At 33.2% G+C, this 23,763-nt stretch overlaps 2 protein-coding genes across 2 annotated transcripts; both read left to right on the top strand.

The window, feature by feature from the left end:
* The first annotated feature begins 6,395 nt into the window (after positions 1-6,395).
* LOC114164310 (ABC transporter C family member 5) lies at positions 6,396-15,277 on the top strand. Its single transcript, XM_028048936.2, has 12 exons — positions 6,396-6,822; positions 7,030-9,273; positions 9,390-9,710; positions 9,789-9,875; positions 10,877-11,572; positions 11,669-11,833; positions 12,067-12,361; positions 12,472-12,686; positions 12,927-13,232; positions 14,160-14,223; positions 14,342-14,581; positions 14,690-15,277. The coding sequence occupies exons 2-12, from the start codon at positions 7,162-7,164 to the stop codon at positions 14,800-14,802; spliced, it is 4,614 nt and encodes a 1,537-aa protein (XP_027904737.2). The 5' UTR covers positions 6,396-6,822; positions 7,030-7,161; the 3' UTR covers positions 14,803-15,277.
* A 5,089-nt stretch (positions 15,278-20,366) lies between these two features.
* Positions 20,367-22,679, top strand: LOC114185589 (xyloglucan galactosyltransferase MUR3-like). Its single transcript, XM_028073415.2, has one exon. The coding sequence runs from the start codon at positions 20,594-20,596 to the stop codon at positions 22,271-22,273; it is 1,680 nt and encodes a 559-aa protein (XP_027929216.2). The 5' UTR covers positions 20,367-20,593; the 3' UTR covers positions 22,274-22,679.
* The last annotated feature ends 1,084 nt before the right edge of the window (positions 22,680-23,763 follow it).

Here is a 23,763-nt window from a genome sequence, read left to right as displayed (position 1 = left end):
TAAAACATTAATAAAACAAATAATTTAGGCTAATAAATAAATGTAGAATGCAAGACTACAAAAATAATGAAAACTAGATAAACAAAATATTGTAAGTAATACTTTTAGCTTCTCAAGATAATTTTTAGTCTTGATTTTAATATGTCACTGTCATAAGTAAGATAAACGGAAGAAAACATTATGTATTCTTAGTCTTACTTATTTATTTTAGGGTTAAATATGTTTTTGGTACCTCAAGTTTTAGTGAATTTTGGAATTAGACTCTCTTTGAAACTTCATATCAATTTAGTCTTTCATCTTTATAAATATGTAGATTTAGTCTTTTTTACCAAATTTTGTTAAGTTTATTTGATATTTTAAACGCATTTTATGATAATATTTGAGTTAACATTGAAGCGAAAATGTATTAAACGATATAAATAATTCAAATAATATCATGAAATGCGCTTGAAACGTCAGATAAACTTAACAAAATTTGATTAAAAAGACTAACTTCACACATTTTTAAAGATGAATGACTAAATTGATATAAAGTTTCGAAGAGAGACTAATTCCAAATTTCACTGAAACTTGAGGGACCAAAAACATATTTAACCCTTTATTTTATAATTATGATTACTTGATAAAACAACGTTATTTTATGTTATTTTATAATTATAATTGTTTACTAGGAGTAGGTAATACGTTATACTATTAAACAATATTAAATTATTTATAATTATAATATTCTGATAGGCGTCTTTGTTCTTCTTCTATTTAAGGGTTAAATATGTTTTTGGTTCCTTAATTTTTGGTGAACATTGGAATTAGTCATTCCTCAAAATTAATTTTGGCCTAATTTAGTCCTCCAACCTCAGAATCGTGTAAATTTAGTCCTTTTAACAAGATTTTATTAAGCTTATTTAACGTTTCAAATGCATTTCATAATAGCATTTGAGATGTTTATACTATTGAACACATCTTTTGTACAATATTAGCTAAGAAACTATCATGAAACGCATTTGAAAATTAGGCCAATGTTTCAAGGATGGACTAATTCCGATTTTTACTGAAAATTGAGGGACCAAAAACATATTTAACCCTTTATTTAATTATTTTATGTTATTAATATTTATCATTATTTAGTTAGACATCCTAATGTCATATTATTTAGTTATCTAAATGATAATAATATACTATATGATTATTTTTAGTATATTTATACGTATTTCCTAATTTAATTTATAATATATTATTATGTTGGTAAATAAATATAACATATGATATAAGCAATATCTTTTGTTTCATTAATAATTTAGTCGTACATACTAATGCATAAACGCCAATTTATAATACTTTTATACCGATACGATATTATTTTGTATAGAACAGGATGTATTAGTGAGTAAACCACAATAAACAAGATTATAATCCATTATATATTTATTTTATTTAATCAACTAATGTTTTTTGTGTTCATCTGCTGATTATTTTTTATACTTCTACACGAGTAGAGAGTGATACAAAATGTAAAATGCATTAAATAAAGATAGTCTCAAATGTTTAGTTTGTAATAAGAATATATCATTTTACCAAAATCAATAAAACATTTCAACACTAATTATACCAAACTAAATATTGTTTTAGAAATGTTTTTTTTATAAAACTAAAAACAAAACCGAAATATTTATTTTTTAAAACTAAATAAAATTTAAATATCTAGTTTATAAAATGAAAAAGGTTAGGTTCTACAATTGTTTGGTTAGATTGGTGAAAACAGATGTTAGGTTAGAATGTTGGTTGGGGTCCTCTTCTTTTTAAGATGTAGTTGGAGCTTCATGTGAAGATTTATTTATTTATTTATTTATTTGGAATAAACTAAAAGAATTTTTTTCTTAGAGAAAATCATGATGGAGTTGCCTATAACTCTATTAGTGACAAAGTTCTCTTTTCGAATATTTAAGGTAGATGCATAGTCAAACTTCAAATTATTTCTCATGCTAAATGGTGCAAAAATTAATATATTTGTTTGGTGAATAAATAGTGATTTAACATTACACCATTACTTGAAATTTATCACATTTTTCACTCTCCAATCTTATTCAATATACTATAAAATAAATAATTTTGACCTATTTATTTATAAAATTTAGCTTTGATGATTGTTAGGTTGTAATGTTGGTTGAGAAAGGTGAGGGTGAGAGATAGAGGTAGATGAGTTTGATTAAAGAAAAAAAAACATGGTTTGATTTGTTTAAGTTTGTTTCTATTATCAATTAAAAAGACTTGTTTTTTTTGTTTTTTTTATTTACTTTAGATTTAGTCGTTTTGAAAGGGTGGTTTAACTTAATATAAAAATATTTATTACTCTCAATTTTAAAATAATTGTTACTCAGATGAGACAAAGAAAAGTTAAATAGGTAGGTTGAATTTTACAAAAAAGTAATGTATAATTTGTGTATATGATCATCATGCTAATTTTATAGTAAAACCCTTTTACAAAGCATCAATACCTCCTTTATTACTATTACTAATATTAATATATTAATATATATATATATATATATATATATATATATATATTAATGAAAAAGGTATACTAGAAGAAATTAAAACCGATAATAAGAGGATATAGTGAATGAAAAAGTCAAATTTACACTCAATTCCAAATATGTTATTCCTTTATTCATATATATACTTATTAATTCAAGTGATCGCACTTTTGAGCCAAACTTTTAATTTTATTAATTATTACGGTCCTTTTACCTTTTCTGGATAAACTTCACAATCACGTGCGATAAGATGGGTCCATAACCTGGAAAAGTTTTCATAAAAGTCAATGAAATGCTTACAGCCACAAGTTTTGTAGGAAGAAAAAAAATCACCTAACCAGTTTATTTATTCATTCATGCATCTTACAAACCCTAAACTTTTCTAAAGAAGTGCTTGAATTAATGTGTGGCCACTCAAGTTCTGGTTACATCTACTTAGTTGTAAAATCATCATCATTTTTACTATTTAACTTTTTTACATATATTTTACCGACAAAACTACATGTAAAGAAAATTGACAATAAAATATAGGTTTAAATAGTTTTTTCGTCCTCATTTTCATAGTATTTGTTTGGGATGATCCTCATTTTGACAAAATATTTAAAATAATTTTTATTTTTACCGAATATTTAAAATAGTCTTCATTTTCGCAATTTGTATTTTATTTGATCATTTTCTGTGACGTCGTTTAAATAAGTAACAAAACACTATAGGTGGCAATGTTTGTAATACGTTACATTTGGGTGTGTTACGGTAAAAATAAGAATCATTCTCAACATTCTGTTACAATGAGAATCATCCGTAACAAACACTACGAAAATAAAAACGAAAAATGTATTTAAACCTATATTTTATTGTCAATTTTCTTTACATGTAGTTTTGTCGGTAAACTTAACAAGTTTCATATTATTTAAAAGTCAAAATCAAATATAATTTAAAATATTATTTCGTTCTTTCATTTTTTTATTATATTTTTTAAAGACAAAATTTTAATGAAATCCTGTTAAAATATAATTATTGTTCTTAACAATATTACGACTGTATCACAAGACATATTCTACCAATTTTATTAAATTTTTAACAAAGTAATAAGTAATATTAAAATGATTTGAAATATGCTTTTAGCTTTGTCCTCTTTTATAACTTATCTTCATGACAGGTCGTTATTTGGTTCAGTTTAATGGACCCGCGTAATATGAATAAATTGATAAAATACACACACAAAAAAAGAAAGAGAAATTAATGATAACGATCATCATGAAATAATTATAATTGAATGATACCATATATGCAATTAAGTAAAATTGCAACTGAATTTATCATTTTCTCTTTGTCTTTAACCGAATTCATCATTAAGTAAAAGCTTTAAATATTTGTGGACTATGAGAAAATCAATCAGCACAAATGATGAACCTTTATTTTAAAGAATTAATACTCATTTTAAAAAGTAAATTACAATCAAATTTTCTTCTATCATATTTAGAAACTGTAATGAGATTATATAATTTAAAAAGTGTAAATAAGATTAATAGAGAAAATAGTAATTCTCAATAATTGAGTTTACGTTCAATTAACTTAATGAAATTTGCATTCTACTTTTTGGCACTTTTTAATTTTAGTTACCGTAAAATCTTTAAAATACCTCTTATATTCAAGAGTGAATATTTTGTATTAGATATTTAATATTTATAAGTTGTAGCACCTCATTTTAATAATATATTACTATTAAAATAAAATATCTTATAATTAATATTTAAAAATTTTACAATTTAAAATATTAAATATATTAGTACAATCATCAAAAAATATAATTATAATAACATAACCTTTATATGTCCTCTACTGTTATAACATTAAAGTTTTATTCCAAAATTATACAACTCAAGTCTTATGTCTAATAACTTATACGACTCTCATCCCATCCTTTAAAAGCGTTTTTATACTTACATTTTTATTTGGTCACACCAACAAAATAATAATTACACATGAGGGTATGTTAATTCGAAAAGAAACATTACATATCCATTAAACATGTTGTATTAACATGCAAAGTAATCCAAAAAATTCTAAAAGCACAAGCTATACAATTAAAAACTTTTTTAAACTCAATTATCTGAATATTTGTTTTTATGACAAAATTTACAAAATCAACATCGAACAACTATAATATCACATGATGCTCTATCTATACATAAAACTATTGTAAAAACTAGAACATACTATTATGATCTTTAATTAGTAGATGCTTATATTAATCACTCTAAGAACACATACAATCAGAGAAAGAGTGAATTGATCAAACATGTAAAAAAAACCAACTCACTTAAACGAAATAATTGATCAAGCATGTAGAAAGAACTTGCCAAAAATATCATTTATATAATCTTTCTGATCTCCAACCAGATGAAGATCGAAATAAAAACAAAAAAAAGAATGCTAGAAACAATATTTAAAAAAATAATCTTGTTATGAAAATGAATTATAATTATTAAAACTTGTACATAATTTAAAAATTTTATTATTAAAATATTACAATGTTATAAAAGCCACCATTACCATTTTCTATACATACATATAAAAAAATTAAGATATATTTAAAATTCCTTTATTATATTAATTAGTAATTCATATTTTATTCAACCTCACAAATTTTCTTAAAAATGAAATTTATATACTAGTTATATATTATAAATGATTAATTAATAAATCTTTTGGACTCCTTAATTTAAACATTATTTTAATTTTCCAAAATTATCTATTATGATTTGTTGATATGAAATCACCGACTATAGTGATGATTAATATATATATATATATATATATATATATATATATATATATATATATATATATATATATATATATATATATATATGATAAATAATTACTTCTGCGTCTTATTCCTCAAAAGTTCTACCAACTCTTAAATTCTCGAAAAAGCAAAGCAAACCTTTTTTTGATTGATCTGAATCCCACTACCAAAGCCAAATTTTCTTTCATTAGAGTCCAAGACGTAAAAGGAATCAATCATTTCTCACACAACTCTATTTCTCAATAATTTGTACTGCACTTCAAAACAATCTCACACGTTCAAACACTAAAGTAGTTTACACAAAAGTTTAGTAATGGTGGCTTCATATATCATTAAATAAAATTTTTATAATCTATTTTAAATATTTAATTAAAATCATTTAAAAAATAACAATTAATACATCATTCAATTAAAAATAGAAAAAAATAATTTTATGAGAAGGGTAGGAAACAGTGTAAGATCCCTGTATGACCTCAACACATCAAGCCAAAAAATGTGCATCAACATGTAGAAAATGTGCATTAATATCTAATATTCTCTATGCAGAAAAAACCTAAATGCAAAAGGTTGTCCATTTTCTCTTCTATTTACCATCACCATCACACACACACACATGACAAGCACAAATGGGTGCCTAAAAATGATATTTTTAAAGGGATGTGCTCCACCAATCTCAAGAACATTGCCCACTGTTTTTTATTCATTGCACTCTTTCAAAAGGTGAATCTTTTTTTTCACATGTTTAAACTATATTGTCTAAGTTTGAGTTTTAAGTTAGAAACATTATATATAAATAGTAAATATTTATTTGATCAAAGATTGTAAATGAATTAAAAATATTATGAAAAAATTGTAGTGAATGAGTGGTTAAAATAAAAGTTTATAGGGTATAATTTGATGATTTGTAATAGTGTTGAAATAATAATAGCAGAAAAGATTATTAAAATAGTAGTATATATAAGTTGATTCCTATGTCTGGCATGAAGCTATAAATAATATGGTAAATGAATGAAGCACGCCTGAGTGACTGTGAGAGTCGGAACTGAGCTAAAATCTGTATAAAAGGATTCCTATTAAAGCGAAGAAGGGTTTCCATTTTCATTCAGCTAACACCAAATCTTCCATTTTCTCAAACCTTAAATAGAAAACGGAAGTTGTTCATTCTCGCACGGCACTTTTATGGTTACCAGCATCATTCACACAGAGAGGGAAGCATAGTTAAAAGGGAAAAATAACAGAATATTAAAGAGAGCAGAAGAGAGAGATTCATTTCTCTCTCTGTCTCTCTCTCCCTAAGACATTGTTGTACTTATTTCATAGCTGTTCTATCTTAATCATTATCTTCACCGTCACTGTCGTTGTCGTTCTCTGTATTCGCGAGGTGTTCTATTTATCTTCTCACCCAGGTGCGATATTCTTCAAAGGTTGTAGCTTTTCGAAGAGCTTGATCATCACAAGCGATTTCTGAGACCAACCCAGGTCATTTTTTTGTTGTTTTTTTTTTCTCTCTTTGTCTATCAGATTCTCGATTCCCATTTTTGTTGTCCCTTTCTGAATTTGGAATGTTTGAGAGCTGAGAGGTGCTGCTGCCTGTTGTTTTTTGTGTTTCCGTGTGATGTTCCTCTGTTTCTCTTCGGGTTCCGTGCTGACGAAATTATCTTTGTTTGCGCTACAATGTGTCTGCAGAATCTGCCACCAGATGGTGAAATGCCCTTTCTTCAATCACTCACGTTTCGATGACATCATCACAAGTTTAGAAACTTCTCAATTACCACCGACTCTCTTTTCTGAATCCACGTTTTGCTTCACACAACAACAATGGCCGTCGATGAAATTGGAATCTCGTCTCCAACGTTGTTTTCTTATTCTTCTTCTTCTTCGGGATCGTTTGAGAGTCTTTGGAGTGCGATCCTTGGATTGCCTTGGGTGGAAGTGGTGGCAATCTGTGCCAACTTGACACTGTTTTTTGTGTTTGTGTTCGTTCTTTTGGTGAGGAGGGTGGTTGTGTGTTTAGGGGGTGGAGTTAGATTTGGTAAGGACAATGGAACTGGCAATGCCAGCCGCAGCCGTGATAGTGTTGATTTGGAAACACGTGACGTTCGGATTGGAACGTGGTTCAAGTTGTCGGTGTTGTCTTGTTTCTATGTTTTGTTGGTGCAAGTTTTTGTGTTGGGGTTTGATGGGTATGCCTTGATTAGAGAAAGGGATGGGGATTTGGGTTTGGCTCTTCTTTCTGTGCCTCTAGTGCAGGGTTTAGCTTGGGTTGCTTTGAGCTTCTCGGCTCTGCGGTGCAAGTTCAAGGCGCGTGAGAGGTTTCCAATTTTGGTCAGAGTTTGGTGGTTTGTGTTGTTTGTTGTTTGTTTGTGTGGTTTGTATGTTGATGGGAGAGGGGTTTGGATGGAAGGTTCCCAGCACCTGCGTTCTCATGTTGTGGCGAATTTTGCTGTCACTCCTGCTCTTGGGTTTTTGTGTATTGTTGCAATTAGGGGTGTTACTGGTATAAAGGTATGTAGGACTTCTGATGAGCAACAACCATTGCTTGTTGAGGAAGAACCGGGGTGTCTTAAGGTTACTCCCTATAATGATGCTGGACTTTTTAGCTTGGCCACTTTGTCTTGGTTGAATCCCCTTCTCTCCATTGGGGCAAAAAGGCCTCTTGAGCTTAAGGACATTCCCCTTGTTGCACCTAATGACCGATCCAAAACAAACTATAAGCTTTTGAATTCTAATTGGGAGAAATTGAAGGCAGAAAGCACATCCGAACAGCCTTCCTTAGCTTGGGCGCTTCTCAAGTCATTTTGGAAGGAGGCGGCTTGTAATGCCATATTTGCTGGTGTAACCACTCTTGTTTCGTACGTTGGTCCATACATGATAAGTTATTTTGTTGATTTCTTAGTTGGCAAAGAGATTTTCCCACACGAGGGGTATGTTCTTGCAGGGATATTCTTTGCGGCTAAGCTTGTGGAGACCATGACTACTAGGCAGTGGTATCTGGGGGTGGACATCATGGGTATGCATGTTAGGTCGGCTCTAACTGCAATGGTATATCGAAAGGGTTTAAGGATATCAAGCTTGGCCAAGCAAAGTCACACAAGTGGGGAAATTGTTAACTACATGGCTATTGATGTCCAGAGGGTTGGGGACTACTCTTGGTATCTCCATGACATGTGGATGCTTCCTCTCCAGATTGTTCTTGCCCTGGCAATTTTGTATAAGAATGTTGGAATTGCCTCTATTGCGACGCTGATTGCTACAATAATTTCCATTGTCGTCACTGTTCCTGTGGCCAGGATCCAAGAAGATTATCAAGACAGATTAATGGCTGCTAAGGATGAAAGGATGAGAAAAACATCCGAGTGCCTGAGGAATATGAGGATTCTCAAACTTCAAGCTTGGGAAGACAGATATAGAGTCAAACTGGAGGATATGCGTGGAGTAGAATTCAAGTGGCTTCGGAAAGCCCTCTATTCTCAGGCTTTCATAACTTTTATATTCTGGAGCTCTCCGATTTTTGTTTCAGCAGTTACTTTTGCTACTTCCATATTGTTGGGTGGTCAGCTGACAGCTGGAGGTGTACTTTCTGCTCTGGCTACTTTCAGGATCCTGCAAGAACCTTTGAGGAATTTTCCAGACTTGGTGTCAACAATGGCTCAAACAAAAGTTTCTCTTGATCGGTTATCTGGCTTCCTTCTGGAGGAAGAATTGCAGGAAGATGCAACTATTGCCTTGCCACAAGGCATCACTAACATTGCTATAGAAATTAAGGATGGTGTCTTCTGTTGGGACCTTTCATCTTCTAGACCTACTCTATCAGGAATAAGTATGAAAGTTGAAAAAGGGATGCGTGTGGCTGTTTGTGGCATGGTTGGTGCTGGGAAATCAAGCTTTCTGTCTTGCATCCTTGGAGAAATTCCTAAGACTTCTGGGGAAGTATGTTGGTGCCCTTAAGCTTTTGATTCCCTCTTTATTCTATTAATCTGTCCCTTGACATTTTAATCTTTGTAATTTTTAATACTTTTTACAAAATGCATTCATTTATTTTTCAGGTCAGAGTGTGTGGATCTTCTGCATATGTCTCCCAATCAGCATGGATACAATCAGGAACTATAGAAGAAAATATCCTCTTTGGAAGCCCAATGGACAAAGCAAAGTACAAGAATGTTCTTCAAGCTTGTTCACTGAAAAAGGACCTAGAACTTTTCTCACACGGTGATCAGACAATTATCGGTGATAGAGGTATAAATCTGAGTGGTGGCCAGAAGCAGCGGGTTCAGCTTGCACGAGCACTCTACCAGGATGCTGATATTTATCTTCTTGATGATCCCTTCAGTGCAGTTGACGCTCACACTGGATCTGACTTGTTCAGGGTTAGTTTTCCTTAGCATGGAGTTGATAGTACTTTTTAAAATTGTGGATATGACATAACCTTTCACATGGTACCGCAGGATTATATATTGACAGCACTAGCAGATAAAACAGTCATTTATGTGACCCATCAAGTTGAATTTCTTCCCGCTGCTGATTTGATACTGGTATGGCTGTGTTGTACTGTTTTTTCGTGCGCATTCGGGCATTATGCAATAAGAGGCCAAGTTTATGATAATGCTTTATTTCACACTTTAATTTTGGATTGTGTATTCCCTGCATGATGCACGATTCAGGGATTCAGGGATTGTCAAAGTGAGGTTTTCCTCTTGATGTGCTGTTTGCATTTTAGTTCTCTCTTAATATTACATGAAGTCAGTTTGTACACCTACTCGTTTTTTTGTAGAAGGAATATTTAGCAAGTTGTATGTTTTTGGTGTTTTTAAACCAAAGACAAGTCATAACTTGCTAACAAATTTCTTCTAAAAAATAACATTTGTGTGTATATATAGGGTAAAATCCATTGACACTAGGAATAATTAAATATCCTCCACTGATGCAATTAAATTCCATGACCGAAGTTATTATTTTACTTAAAAAAAAAATAACAATCTGACTCACTCGACCTTCTTTTATTGCGTCCTTCAAAATTTGATGACCTTGTTTCCCTTTTCTGAAATATTTGGACCCCTTTTCCCTTTTTGATACATTAATAAAACCCTTTTGTGGTTGTTCTTGTTTGTTCGTGATTTGAAGTACTTCAATCAAGTTTTCTATTGTGAGCCAATTGGTTTCCATACCTGTCCAACTTATGTTATCTCTAACCTATAACCAATCCGATGAGTTGTTACGTTCACATTCAACATCAAATTTACAATAGCAAAAGCTTTGACATTTCAAGAAAGGATGGTTTCAGTATTATAATAAAATCCTTCATAACAAAGTGCACTGGACCCCTCTTTTCTACACACATCACATTTTTCTGTAATTTCTCATATCGTATAATTATGGGAGTGCCCCATTGCAACTAGTGCAATTAGCGCCTGGAAGCTTTTTATAGGAAGAATCCTATTCAAATGTTTCATGTTATATGAAATTTCTGTTTTTTTCTAAATTATGTGATGATGTTAAGATGATTTTTTCTAAATTTAAATTTCTATTCTTGAAGGTGCTTAAAGAAGGCAGCATCATACAGGCAGGAAAGTATGACGAACTTTTACAAGCAGGAACAGATTTTAATACTCTGGTTTCAGCCCATCATGAAGCCATAGAGGCTATGGATATCCCTGCTCACTCCTCTGAAGATTCAGATGAAAATTTATCTCTGGAGGCATCTGTTATGACCAGTAAGAAATCCATATGTTCTGCAAATGATATAGACAATTTGGCCAAGGAAGTACAAGAAGGAGCGTCTACTTCAGATCAAAAAGCAATTAAGGAGAAGAAGAAAGCAAAGAGATCGAGAAAGAAACAGCTTGTTCAGGAAGAAGAGAGGATTAGAGGTAGAGTCAGCATGAAGGTCTACTTGTCATACATGGCAGCCGCATATAAAGGCTTGTTAATTCCTCTCATAATCATTGCACAAGCATTGTTTCAGTTCCTTCAGATTGCTAGCAATTGGTGGATGGCTTGGGCTAACCCTCAAACAGAAGGAGACCTGCCCAAAGTAACTCCCTCAGTTCTTCTTCTTGTATACATGGCCCTTGCTTTTGGCAGCTCATGGTTTATATTTGTAAGGGCTGTTCTGGTGGCTACATTTGGCCTTGCAGCTGCACAGAAGCTATTTTTGAAAATGCTTAGAAGTGTTTTCCATGCACCAATGTCTTTCTTTGACTCTACACCAGCTGGAAGGATCTTGAATAGGGTAGGTTCTCTTTTTGTCGTCTTCTTCTATTTTTTTTTATCATATCTGTATCTGCATGGTGTAGATAATTATAATGTGTCACCTGTATCCCACCAGGTATCAATTGATCAAAGTGTTGTGGATCTTGACATTCCTTTTAGACTTGGCGGGTTTGCTTCAACAACAATACAACTTATTGGTATTGTTGGGGTAATGACAGAAGTTACATGGCAAGTTTTACTGTTAGTTGTCCCAATGGCTGTTGCTTGTTTGTGGATGCAGGTAATTAGAATTTCTCCAGCTTAAAATCTTTCTAACTGCCCTTTCAAAATATTCGCATAAAAGAAGAAAACTGCTTTCATTGGGAGAAAAAGTGAAAATTTTATTCCGGAGTAAAAGAAAGGATACATTTGGCAAAAAGTTCTAGTAATCTTCCAATCTGATTGCATTATTTAAATGTTTGTATATCACCCCATGTTTTAATTTAGTCTAGCCAACAACCAAATGTATTGCAGAAATACTACATGGCATCCTCCAGGGAATTGGTTCGTATTGTTAGCATCCAGAAGTCTCCAATTATACATCTTTTTGGTGAGTCAATTGCTGGAGCATCCACCATCAGAGGTTTTGGACAAGAAAAAAGGTTCATGAAGCGGAACCTCTATCTTCTTGATTGTTTTGCACGACCATTCTTCTGTAGTCTTTCTGCAATTGAGTGGCTTTGCCTGCGGATGGAGTTACTGTCAACCTTTGTATTTGCTTTCTGCATGGTATTGCTTGTGAGTTTTCCTCGAGGAAGTATAGACCCCAGTAAGTGCTTTTAGAAAATAGATTTACTTTCACAAGTGCTGGTTATACAGGATGCTGAATGCGATAATGGAATATATTCTGTTCTAATTGCTGTTACCTTTTCTCTATAGGCATGGCTGGACTTGCTGTGACATATGGCCTAAATTTAAATGCACGCTTATCACGGTGGATACTCAGCTTTTGCAAACTTGAAAATAAAATTATATCCATTGAGAGAATATATCAGTACAGCCAAATTCCTAGCGAAGCACCCACTATAATTGAAGATTCTCGCCCTCCATCCTCATGGCCTGAAAATGGGACAATCGAAATAATTGATTTGAAGGTTCCATGCTTAGCTTCACATTTATGCTTTTTGTCTTCTTTTTTTTTTTTTTCTAGTCAAATATTTATGGTTTATTTCTTGATGAATCTCGTATGATGTCTCTTTATGTACATTATCTAATCCTAGTTGTTAGCCATGTTACATTGATATCTTTATTATGATTTTGTGCTGCAACTGGCTTTGTCCCATCACGAGTACTGCATCTCCACTCCTCTTATCCTTACTCTGTGTCTCTTGAAGGTCCGTTACAAGGAGAACCTTCCTTTGGTGCTTCATGGAGTAACATGCACATTTCCTGGTGGAAAGAAGATCGGAATAGTTGGACGAACTGGCAGTGGAAAATCTACTTTAATTCAGGCACTATTTCGATTGATTGAACCAACAAGTGGAAGTATCCTTATTGACAACATCAATATTTCAGATATTGGCCTTCATGATCTTCGAGGCCATCTCAGTATCATCCCACAAGATCCAACTTTATTCGAAGGTACTATCAGAGGCAATCTTGATCCTCTTGAGGAGCACTCAGATAAAGAGATTTGGGAGGTTGGTATTATTTCATAACTCCACGTTTTTATTGCACAGCTTGTACTATCTGTTTAGAAAACTGCTTATAAAGTTTACTTGTATTCAGTTTTGGATATCTATGTATAGTAACATTCAAATTATAGTAAGACAAATGGAAATATTGTTAGCAAGGCAGGACTAAGGAATAACACGGAGTTCAGGATATACAAGCAAAGAGATCAAACATAAAATAGATATTGACAAAGGGGGAAAATGAGAACATGAAGTCAATAATATAAAGAAAAAATCTTCAATATTTGGTTTAGAAGTAATATATGTATAAACTTCTTTAAACACCCCCACCAAAAACAAACCAAGAAGAGCCTCCACTATTGTCATACCTAACAAACTTCCTCCACATATGTACCTTCCGTGGATAAGGTAGAAAACTCACCACATATGCCAAAAGTAACCCTCCATTCGAGCTAAATGTGGTATGCAAAAGAAACTTGGGACTAATCAAACTTGGGTACTCTTAGGTTTTTAAGAGGAGAGACACCAGGAGATTCGATACTCAATGAGTTGTGAACAAGCCTATATAAATGATCAGGACACCACTTTCAATCCAAAATCTTAAAAAAATGGATTTATGAGTCCTTCTACTTACATTCTACTCATCTTTCTCATTTTTTTCCAATGTAAGACTTCCAATTCACCTTGAACTCTTAACATGTACTTAATTACTTGTCCTTGACTGACAAGTAATTTCAGAGCCTAATTTGAAAGATCTTTTGTTTTAGGCTGATTAATATCACACTCCAAATCCAATAAACCACTTTATACCTTCACTCCTAAGCAAAACTCAGTATAAGAAAATAGATCAATAATTTTTTTATTTTTGAAAATTATGGCTGTTCGAATAGAACTTTGTGCGTTATGCGATCATTGGGTTTTAATTTTTCTCAGGCACTTGACAAGTCTCAGCTTGGAGAGGTTATCCGTGACAAAGGACAACAGCTCGATACACCAGGTAGGTGACCAAAAGACATATGAAAAGTCACAGTATCCTTCCTTCCTTACCCCTTAAAAAGAAAAAGAAAGTGTTCAGTCACAAGTGGCCAACTTAACAAATTCTTTGAAATCTGCAGTTCTAGAAAATGGAGATAATTGGAGTGTAGGACAGCGACAACTTGTTGCTCTGGGCCGAGCACTGCTGCAGCAGTCAAGAATACTTGTACTGGATGAAGCAACGGCATCAGTTGATACCGCCACAGATAATCTAATTCAGAAGATTATCCGAAGTGAGTTCAAGGCCTGCACTGTGTGCACTATTGCACATCGTATACCTACTGTCATCGACAGTGATCAAGTTCTTGTGCTAAGTGATGGTGCGTATAAAAGCATATTGATGCCTTATTCTTCTCTATTTATATATAAAATTACATCATGGTTTTTTAGTGTGTGCTTCTGAAGTTACCCTTTGGATACTTTTTCAGGTCGAGTTGCAGAGTTTGACACTCCTACAAGACTATTAGAGGACAAGTCTTCCATGTTTCTGAAGTTGGTGACTGAGTATTCATCACGTTCGAGTGGAATACCAGAATTTTAGATGAAATGGAATGTGTTAATGGTTTCTTAATGTGGTGTCTTAAGACAGTTGAAAAGCTGAAGCAGGAAGTGATGCCACATTGCATGCCACTGTTGCATTCGGGGCATGCATAGCCACGACGAGATGGAAACAAACAAAATAAAAAGGAGAGGTTTGTGCCTCATCAATCAAGCATCCCACTGCCAGAAATTTGTTTGATTCTTCCCCTTAGAATTGAGAAATTCATGCATGGTTAGCATGCTTTGTAACACACAATAAGAGTATCTGTGATTACAGGAAAGCAACGAAGTAGTTTGTAGAATGAGGCACTAGGATCTTGCACTGATAGAGAGAAGTGTAGAGTTTAATCTAGTTTTGTGTATTCCACAATTTTCTTGTAGCCAAGTTTAGAATTAAGCTCGTATCCATCTCCTCCCTAAATGTTATAGTAGTTGTCTTTTATAAAATGTTTCTTAATTTTCTTTGTTTTTCTCAATTTTTGTTACTAATATAGTAGTTTCATATACTTTTTCGTGTACCCTCTCAATTCTTCAACATGCCCATTTTATCTTCCATAAAAGTGACTTTTCGTGTTACATGTTTCAAACAAAAACACTTTGAAAAATTTTCAGAATTTTTAGAATAAGATTTTCAAAACAGAATTTTCGGAATGTATTCTAGAATAAGTTTTCTAGAATGAGATTTTCCAATGTATTTTTACATGAAATATGTTTTGGAAAAAAAAAAATCGAAATATATATTTCGAGAAAAACTTTTCAGAGCAAGTCTTTTCCATGTTTTCTGTATATCTTCCTTTACAGCGTTTTACTTGGTATGATTCAATCGTGGCCTAATTAGCCATAAACTAATATACCTTTTTTTTATATTATATACTATATTAAGAAATAACTTCCATAAACTTTTTAATTATCACTCTGCATGACAAAAAAGCTAATTATTAGAGATTCAACCCTAGTAGTATTTTATACATGAGTCTCTCTCTAGCGTGTCATTCGGCCCTTATTTGACTTAATAATTTTAAATGGTTGAAATTATTTGGGTATTGCTTCCTCCATTCCATCAATTTCATCTTGCACCCTATCAATATTTTAAAATAACTATTTTATCTTTGTAAAACTGACTTCCAGATTATTAATTCTGGAGTAGAATTTCCGGAATTTACGAAATAATATTTTCAGACCAAAATTTTTGAGATGAGATTTTCAAAATAAAATTTTTAGAATGTATGAAATACATTTCGGAACATATTTTTCGGAATACGCTTTTTGAAACATGTTTTTGGGAATATGATTGCTGGAACAAAGTTTTCAGAACATATATAATATATTTCGAAATGAACTTTTCCAAAACACTCCAAGTTTCGAAAAAGAAAAAAAAATCTAGAACACGTGAAATGCTTTTCAGAAAAAAAAAAATCCATGAAATTTTCCTCGTGGTGTGAGTGCAGAAAGAAATTTAATAGATTGCATGAAGCAATTGCCATTATTTACCCGTCAATATTCGCTAGTTTGTATGCTGTAGGTTGTTCCCAGGTGTTACTTCTTTCACCCTATCAATTTTCTTTCTGCACCGCATCAAAGGTTTCAGAAAAAGTTTTCCAAAATAGGAGTGAGTAAGTGTCTTCTAGAAAAGTGAGTGAGTGTCTTTCGGAAAAATCTTTTCAGAAGTGATTTAATGGGCTCTGGAAAATTAAATCCGAAATGATGAAATGCAGGAAGAAATTTGATGGGATGCAGGAAGTAACCATCGTTGTTGCATTAGTAATTTTCTGCTCAATTGTTCCTGTCCAACAATAGTTCATACTGGGATTTTTTCCTAAAAACACATTTTTTATGTTAATTTTTCAAAGTGTGTAAATCTCTATAAATTAAATTTAAAAATAGAATACCAAAATAATTACGATTCAAAATAATTACGATTGAGTGCTTCCCATTAGACAAAAAATTATAGTCATTAGTTAAGACATAACTCTTTTTACTTAAGAGTGTAACACTTTAAATCCTTCGATTGTGACCTGATCCACTTGGTTTTCGTCACAGGACAATTAATGTCACATGCATTAATCTTTCTAAGCAATTGTCCTACTAGAAATCTCACTTGAATTGTGACCCGACCCACTTAATTTTCACTACGAGATAACTATGCAACCCATAACAAAAATTATTTTCTTGAAATGGATGAAATTTCAAAGCACCCCAAACAAACCAGAATATCATAAGCAAGATTCTTGTTATTGTCCACTTAGAGTGTGGTTCAAGTAATTCCAGGTTCCTTGAGCAATAGGAAACCTTTGAATCCAATCTTAAACATTGAGAAAACTGAAAAATCATATTCCCCATAGCAGCAAGAGGTGCCTCATTCTCACACTCTTCAACTACTCATGACTCTTTCATGGACTCAAACTTCAAGAACGACTCCTTTGAATACATCAACTTGGATGGCAAAAACGTTGGTGCCACGATGCACATTCATCACAGAACCACAAAAGTCGACCCAAAGGATTGTTGTTGCATCAACATTTACGTCAACAACAATGTTCAAGGTGTCTCAAATTCGGTGTTGCACGGTAGCGAGGTAAGGATGCGAGATCCAGGAATTAGTTTATACTTTGAAAACTTTAAGGTTGAGAGAGGAACTCCCACATCGTCCAAGAATTTTTTCTGGCGCAACAGATTTGGATTTTGGCTTTGCATACTAACTTTGTTGGCTCTTATGTTTCTCTTGGTGCTTCTATTCTCAACTAGATTCATCATCATTGTGTTCTAACTAAACTATGTATGCTATATATTCATCTTGAGGTGTTGGATTTTTTTGGGGCATTATATGGCAATGCTAATCATGTGTTCATGCTTGACTTCATCTTATGGTTGTGTTGTTGCTTTCATGTATGTGAAGGTCAACTTTAAGAATGTTGGAAATCATAATTAACAAATTCTGCATGCCACTTTCCTTGGGGTTCTAGATTTGTTTATAAGGCCTGCATTGGATCAACACAACTGGAGTTATTATTACTATTATTTATTATTATATTATTATTATTATTATTTTATATACATCTATTAAAAATGGTGTATGATGAATATTTTGTTATTAAAAATAGTCGATGTATACGGTAAGCATTAAATGTTTGGTTAGTGGTATCCCACTGGAAGATGAAGATTCGTGGTTGATGAATGCGCGTAATTCACAACCACAACTGTGTAAACTCGAAAAGACATAAACATGATCATAAATGTGGTTTTCAAGGGTCTTTCTCCACTCCACCACCAAAATAAGAAATAAGTAAATTAAAATTCAGTCACTTTATGGACTAAATCAAATACTCATAATATTTGAGTTTTTTTTTTAGGCACAGTATGAACTTTTGTTTTCTCTCTTTTACCGAACAAAATTATAATTGTGGGCGCAATTAAAGGCCTCATTAGTTGACGTGTGTCACTTTTGACGTGTCTTTTAATGTTTGGAACAATGTGTTGTGGGGAGTGATTAGTGGAGTGAGTGACCTTAACCTAATAATTTCTGTGAAGTGATTGTGACGGCTTTTTCTCTTTTTGAGAATTTGTCATGAAACTTTTTGCTGTCTACGAATATTAAACGATTAATAAGTTTTAATGTAATTAACCTTTTTCTTTAATATATGTGAAATATTGTTTTCTTTTACATATCTAATATTAACGTGTAAATTTGACCAAAAGTTTATAGATGGTCTTGGCCCATCTTTTATTAGGTCTTTTTTATTACTTATTATATCTACAATAATAAAGATGATATTTCTATCTTGTTATTGAGTTATAGTCTCGTATTATTACTTATTTTTTATTTTATAAATGTTCTATAATTAAAATTATGAGTGCTAAAATTATTTTTCTGTTTAAAGAAGAAATATGAGATAGAAAAAATGAAAAATAGGTAAAATAAGTGAAAATAAAGTAAAAATAAAACGTATTTAGTTATAAAGAAATAAAAAAGTCAAGAAAATATAAAATAACAAATAAATAGTATAATATAATGTAATAAAATTTTACAATTTTCAATTTATTCTCTCTTTTTTTACACTTTTCAAACCTACGAATTTTTTTTATCCTTTTTTTTCTATACGCATGTAGCAACTACTACATGTCAAAACTTATTTTTGTGTTTGTCATCTTTCCATTTGTACATTAATCAATCAGTAAAATTATGAATTCTAATAAACTGTTAAAATGTATTGGAATTTAAAGTTTTACACTTTACAAAATTAAATTCTAATAATCAAAAAATAAAATTTTTAAACAACATAAAAAATCCAAACTTGGAAGCCTCCTATATTTAACCAAAATACTAAATAAGTTATATAAAAGTTAAAACTTAGTAAGGTGGTTTTTTTTGGGTATGTAACTTGTAATAATAGACAATGAAGTTTTCTAATAATATAATACGTTTTAATAAATTTTCTTGAAAACAATTTAATAGTGATTCAAAGTCTTAAAGTAAAAAAATAGTTAAATACTATATAAGATAAAAGATTAATAAATTTATTATTTTAAAATTTTAAATTAAAAATGATATTAATATATATATATATATATATATATATATATATATATATATATATATATATATATATATATATAACTACAATCTTTCTATGACTATAGAATTGATGATTCAGGATGATTGACACAGAACTCATATGATAAAATAACCCATCAATCTTGTAGATTAGTATATCGGTGTATATTTTTAAGATTGATAATAATTTAAAAATAATGAGAACTCTATCGTTTTAATATTAAAAGAATTTAAAACGAATTTTATTATTTTAATACATATAATTTCAATAAAAACTGATTCTCGATAGTTCTCTGAACAAATAACTAAAAAAGAGAAAAAAAGAACTTACTGCGAGTATTAATAATAAAATTTCACTTCTACTCTTTAAGTATTTTCAGTTTCTTACCTTAAATAGTAAAATCAAAATATATTTTCCAGGATCCGATTCTCTCCTGTTATCATTCCAAACGGTAGAATAAAATAAAATGAACATTTTTTTTTTCTATATTCTTTCTCCTAGATTTCGACTCTTTTAAGATGACGGAAAAACAAGCCGGCGATTACTTCTTATTTTTTCAATTTTTTTACTTGTCGTTAACTAATTAATTATATTTATATTTTTTATCAACCCAGCTCTAACGTTTTCACGGTGGAAAGTTGTTCCAACGATAGTAACAAAATATAAGTGTAAAAGACAAAAGTTAAGTTTTCCATTTAAAAATGAGCCCAAGAGAGTGTGTTGAATCATGATTTGAATCCAACAGTACAAGTTCGTGGCTCATGGCTACAAGAGATACTATATAGAGTCATTAATATTTCCATAATTACAATTATTATTAACTCAACCAGTAGTAATTACAACTACCACCCAATAATTGATTTTAAAAGTAATTAACCAGCTATTTCTTTTTAATCAATCATCACTTGTTAATTAAATATATATCGGTAATAATTAAAAAATAAAAATAGTAAAGAGAGAGTAAATAGTTTTGGAGAAACCGACACGTGACGGAGGTGTGTGTTAGAGGAACATAACAAGGCACCGACACGCGACAGTTGCCACCAGCGCACGTTGCTGATCTCCAAACTCCGTTTCTTCAAACTCTGCACTTTTTTTTTTCCTTTCATCTCAATCCGCCACACCCATCGTCGAATCTTCATTCCTCAATCCTCTGATTTCATCAACATTCACATTCCTTATCCTCCTTAGGGTTTCGATGAGCCGCCGGAGTTCCATCGGAATCGGATTCGGAGTCCAATGAGACGGCGCCCCGTGGCGGCCATTCTCCCCGACCAGATGGAGAAACCCTCCACCAGGAACCCTAATTCCCGCCTCTGCTTCCTCGCAGCACTCTCTGCATTCTTCTGGTTCCTCCTCCTCTACTTCCACTTCGCCGTTCTCGGAAACCAATCCCCCAAACTAACCCCTATCACCGTCACCTTTCAGCAACCTCGCAAAAGCCTCGACTCCCAAACCCTAATCGAAGCCCCTCCGCCACCCTCCTTTCCCTTCGCACGCGCCCTCCAGACCGCCCTCAACAAGTCCGACAGCTGTGGAGGGCGCTACATCTACGTCCACGACCTCCCCTCCCGCTTCAACGAGGACATGTTGAAGAAGTGCAGAACGCTTTCGCTTTGGACCAACATGTGCAAGTTCACCACCAACGCCGGCCTCGGCCCCCCCTTGGAAAACGTTAAGGGCGTCTTCTCTGACACCGGCTGGTACGCTACCAATCAGTTCGCCGTTGACGTCATCTTCAGCAACCGGATGAAGCAGTACGACTGCCTCACCCGCGACCCTTCCCTTGCCGCCGCGTTCTTCGTCCCCTTCTACGCCGGCTTCGACATCGCGCGCTACCTCTGGGGCTATAACATATCCGTCAGAGACTCTGCGTCGCTTGATCTCGTTGATTGGCTCGTGAGGAGGCCCGAGTGGAAGATCATGAACGGGAGGGACCATTTTCTCGTGGCGGGGAGGATCACGTGGGATTTTAGAAGACTCTCTGAGGAAGAATCGGATTGGGGGAACAAGCTTTTGTTTCTACCTGCGGCGCGGAACATGTCCATGCTTGTGGTGGAGTCGAGTCCCTGGAATGCGAATGATTTCGGGATTCCTTATCCCACTTATTTTCACCCTGCTAAGGATGATGATGTGTTCATTTGGCAGGAGAGGATGCGGAGGTTGGAGAGGAAGTGGTTGTTTTCTTTCGCCGGGGCTCCGCGGCCGGATAACCCGAAATCGATTCGGGGGCAGATTATTGATCAGTGTAAGAGATCCAAGGTGGGGAAGTTGTTGGAGTGTGATTTTGGGGAGAGTAAGTGTCATTCCCCCAGCAGCATAATGCAGATGTTTCAAGGGTCACTTTTCTGCCTTCAGCCTCAAGGGGATTCCTATACCCGACGATCTGCTTTTGATTCAATGCTAGCTGGGTGTATACCTGTGTTTTTTCATCCGGGTTCGGCTTACACTCAATACACTTGGCATCTTCCCAAGAATTATACTAAGTACTCGGTGTTCATTCCGGAGGACGATATTCGGAAGAGGAATGTCAGTATAGAAGAGAGGCTTAGACAGATTCCCGAGGAGGAAGTGAGGATCATGAGAGAGGAGGTCATTAGTTTGATCCCCAGATTGGTGTACGCGGATCCTCGATCCAAACTCGAGACCCTTAAGGATGCGTTTGATGTTTCAGTGCAGGCTGTGATTGACAAGGTTACCAATTTGAGGAAGGACATCATGGAAGGTCGCACCGATGATAATTTCATTGAGGAGAATAGTTGGAAGTATGCGTTGTTGGATGAGGGACAGCGCGAGGTTGGACCTCATGAATGGGATCCCTTCTTTTCTAAACCTAAGGATGGAAATGCGGAATCCAGTGATTTGTCTTCCGAGGCTGCAAAAAATTCTTGGAAAAATGAGCAAAGGGATACTTCTTGATTCGGGCAGGGGAGGTAAAAATTGCATCTGTAGGTTCTTAGATGTGTTTTATTACTGACTCAAACGGTTTCCCTGAATTAGGGAAGAATCAAAGCTATAAAATAATTGCTGGGTTGTTACTACGATCTTACTCCAGAGCATGTACCTGAGTTTACTGAGCAGGCTTTCTCGTTGAAAACCACTAGCATTGAGAGATATTCCCTGCTTTCTACAGTTTTGTTATATAGATTTTTTTTTTCAGATATCTGTCTTATGTATTCCTAGATGTATTTTCCTAAATTAATAATTTCTTTGTTACTATATATTCCCCCCCCCCCCCCCCTGATTCATATAGGAATATAAACAGAATTATGGTTATCAATGAGCGGAAGTATTCAATGAATGATAATATCATTTGGCAGCTGCATTATCAGAGTTGCCTACATTGTTAGTGGGCTTATTTGGATTGTGGGTAATAGATTACTCTATTTTGATAACCGTGAAAATAAATGTTTTCACTTGCTTTATTTTACCAGTTGTTTGTAATTTTTTTTAGCTAAATGATGTAAACATATTGGGTGGTATTAATATACTGTTTCAGGCTTTCATCTGTTTGATTGGTTAATTGCACGGCCCGATAAAGCATGCATCTAGTGAAAACTACTGTTACCTGTTGATTCTGATTTGTATAACTCTTGTTCATGATCCCTTATTGTTTTATTCAGAATTAGAAACAAAAATTGGGCGCACAATGAAATTTACCTTTAATTCAGTTGACAGATGAGAGTATTCTGATTTCCTTTGTTGTGGTATCTAGGATTTGAATGTACAAAAAAGGAAATTGACATAGATTTCTCACTGAAATTATCTAGGACTTGGGATATCATACTGTGGGGAATTTACTTGCATTGCATGGCATTCCATACCATTTGGCAGTGTCTTTTTAATTTTAGAAAACTCTGCTAGCTTGTATGTGTCTGAATGTCCTTCTCCCTTTGTCGTCTCCACTCTGTTCAGTATGACTGTGCAATGAGGCAAGATAGAAGAGAAGTTGTGCGTGGAAGGAAAGTGATTGTAAAAGGCTGTGCAAATAAACTTTATTGCCAAAAAAATCATAATCAATAATTTATTTCGTTTGTATGATCAATATAACCGTGTATTTGATGTCAAATGTTTGACACAAGAAATTTGAATTCCATTTATTTGTTCTTTTATATCCTCTCAAAGTTCACAAATAATTTGAAAACTATACAAAACAATGAAGGTTCTTATTGTGTTAAAATTTTCTACATCGAGAAAAGTGAGACTACCATAGCAGGAGGAAGAGGACTTGAAAATAATTAGTGGATGACAATTTAGTCTCTCACTGAAACATTACTACAAAGGACATGTTATTGCCCGGTAGGAGTGGTATAAGAAATGGAGTTATAAAGTGAAGGAATTAAGTTGACGCAGGGAACCTGACACTGAAAAAAGGAGAATAACTTTTTGTTGCTTTACTAGTTTCTTGG

Source organism: Vigna unguiculata, chromosome 1 (assembly GCF_037176805.1).
Source record: "Vigna unguiculata cultivar grain cowpea cultivar isolate G323 ecotype 2 chromosome 1, ASM3717680v1, whole genome shotgun sequence".
NCBI classification, from domain to species: Eukaryota; Viridiplantae; Streptophyta; class Magnoliopsida; order Fabales; family Fabaceae; genus Vigna; species Vigna unguiculata.
The sequence above is the reverse complement of the archived record's forward strand: the minus strand, read 5'-3'. Positions and strand labels throughout refer to the sequence as shown.

Coding starts and splice junctions, on each gene's coding strand:
- LOC114164310 (XM_028048936.2), top strand. CDS start 7,162: ATGGCCGTCGATGAAATTGGAATCTCGTCTCCAACGTTGTTTTCTTAT. Junction 11,573..11,668: donor CTGGAAGGATCTTGAATAGG/GTAGGTTCTCTT, acceptor GTATCCCACCAG/GTATCAATTGATCAAAGTGT. Junction 12,362..12,471: donor TCGAGGAAGTATAGACCCCA/GTAAGTGCTTTT, acceptor TTTTCTCTATAG/GCATGGCTGGACTTGCTGTG.
- LOC114185589 (XM_028073415.2), top strand. CDS start 20,594: ATGAGACGGCGCCCCGTGGCGGCCATTCTCCCCGACCAGATGGAGAAA.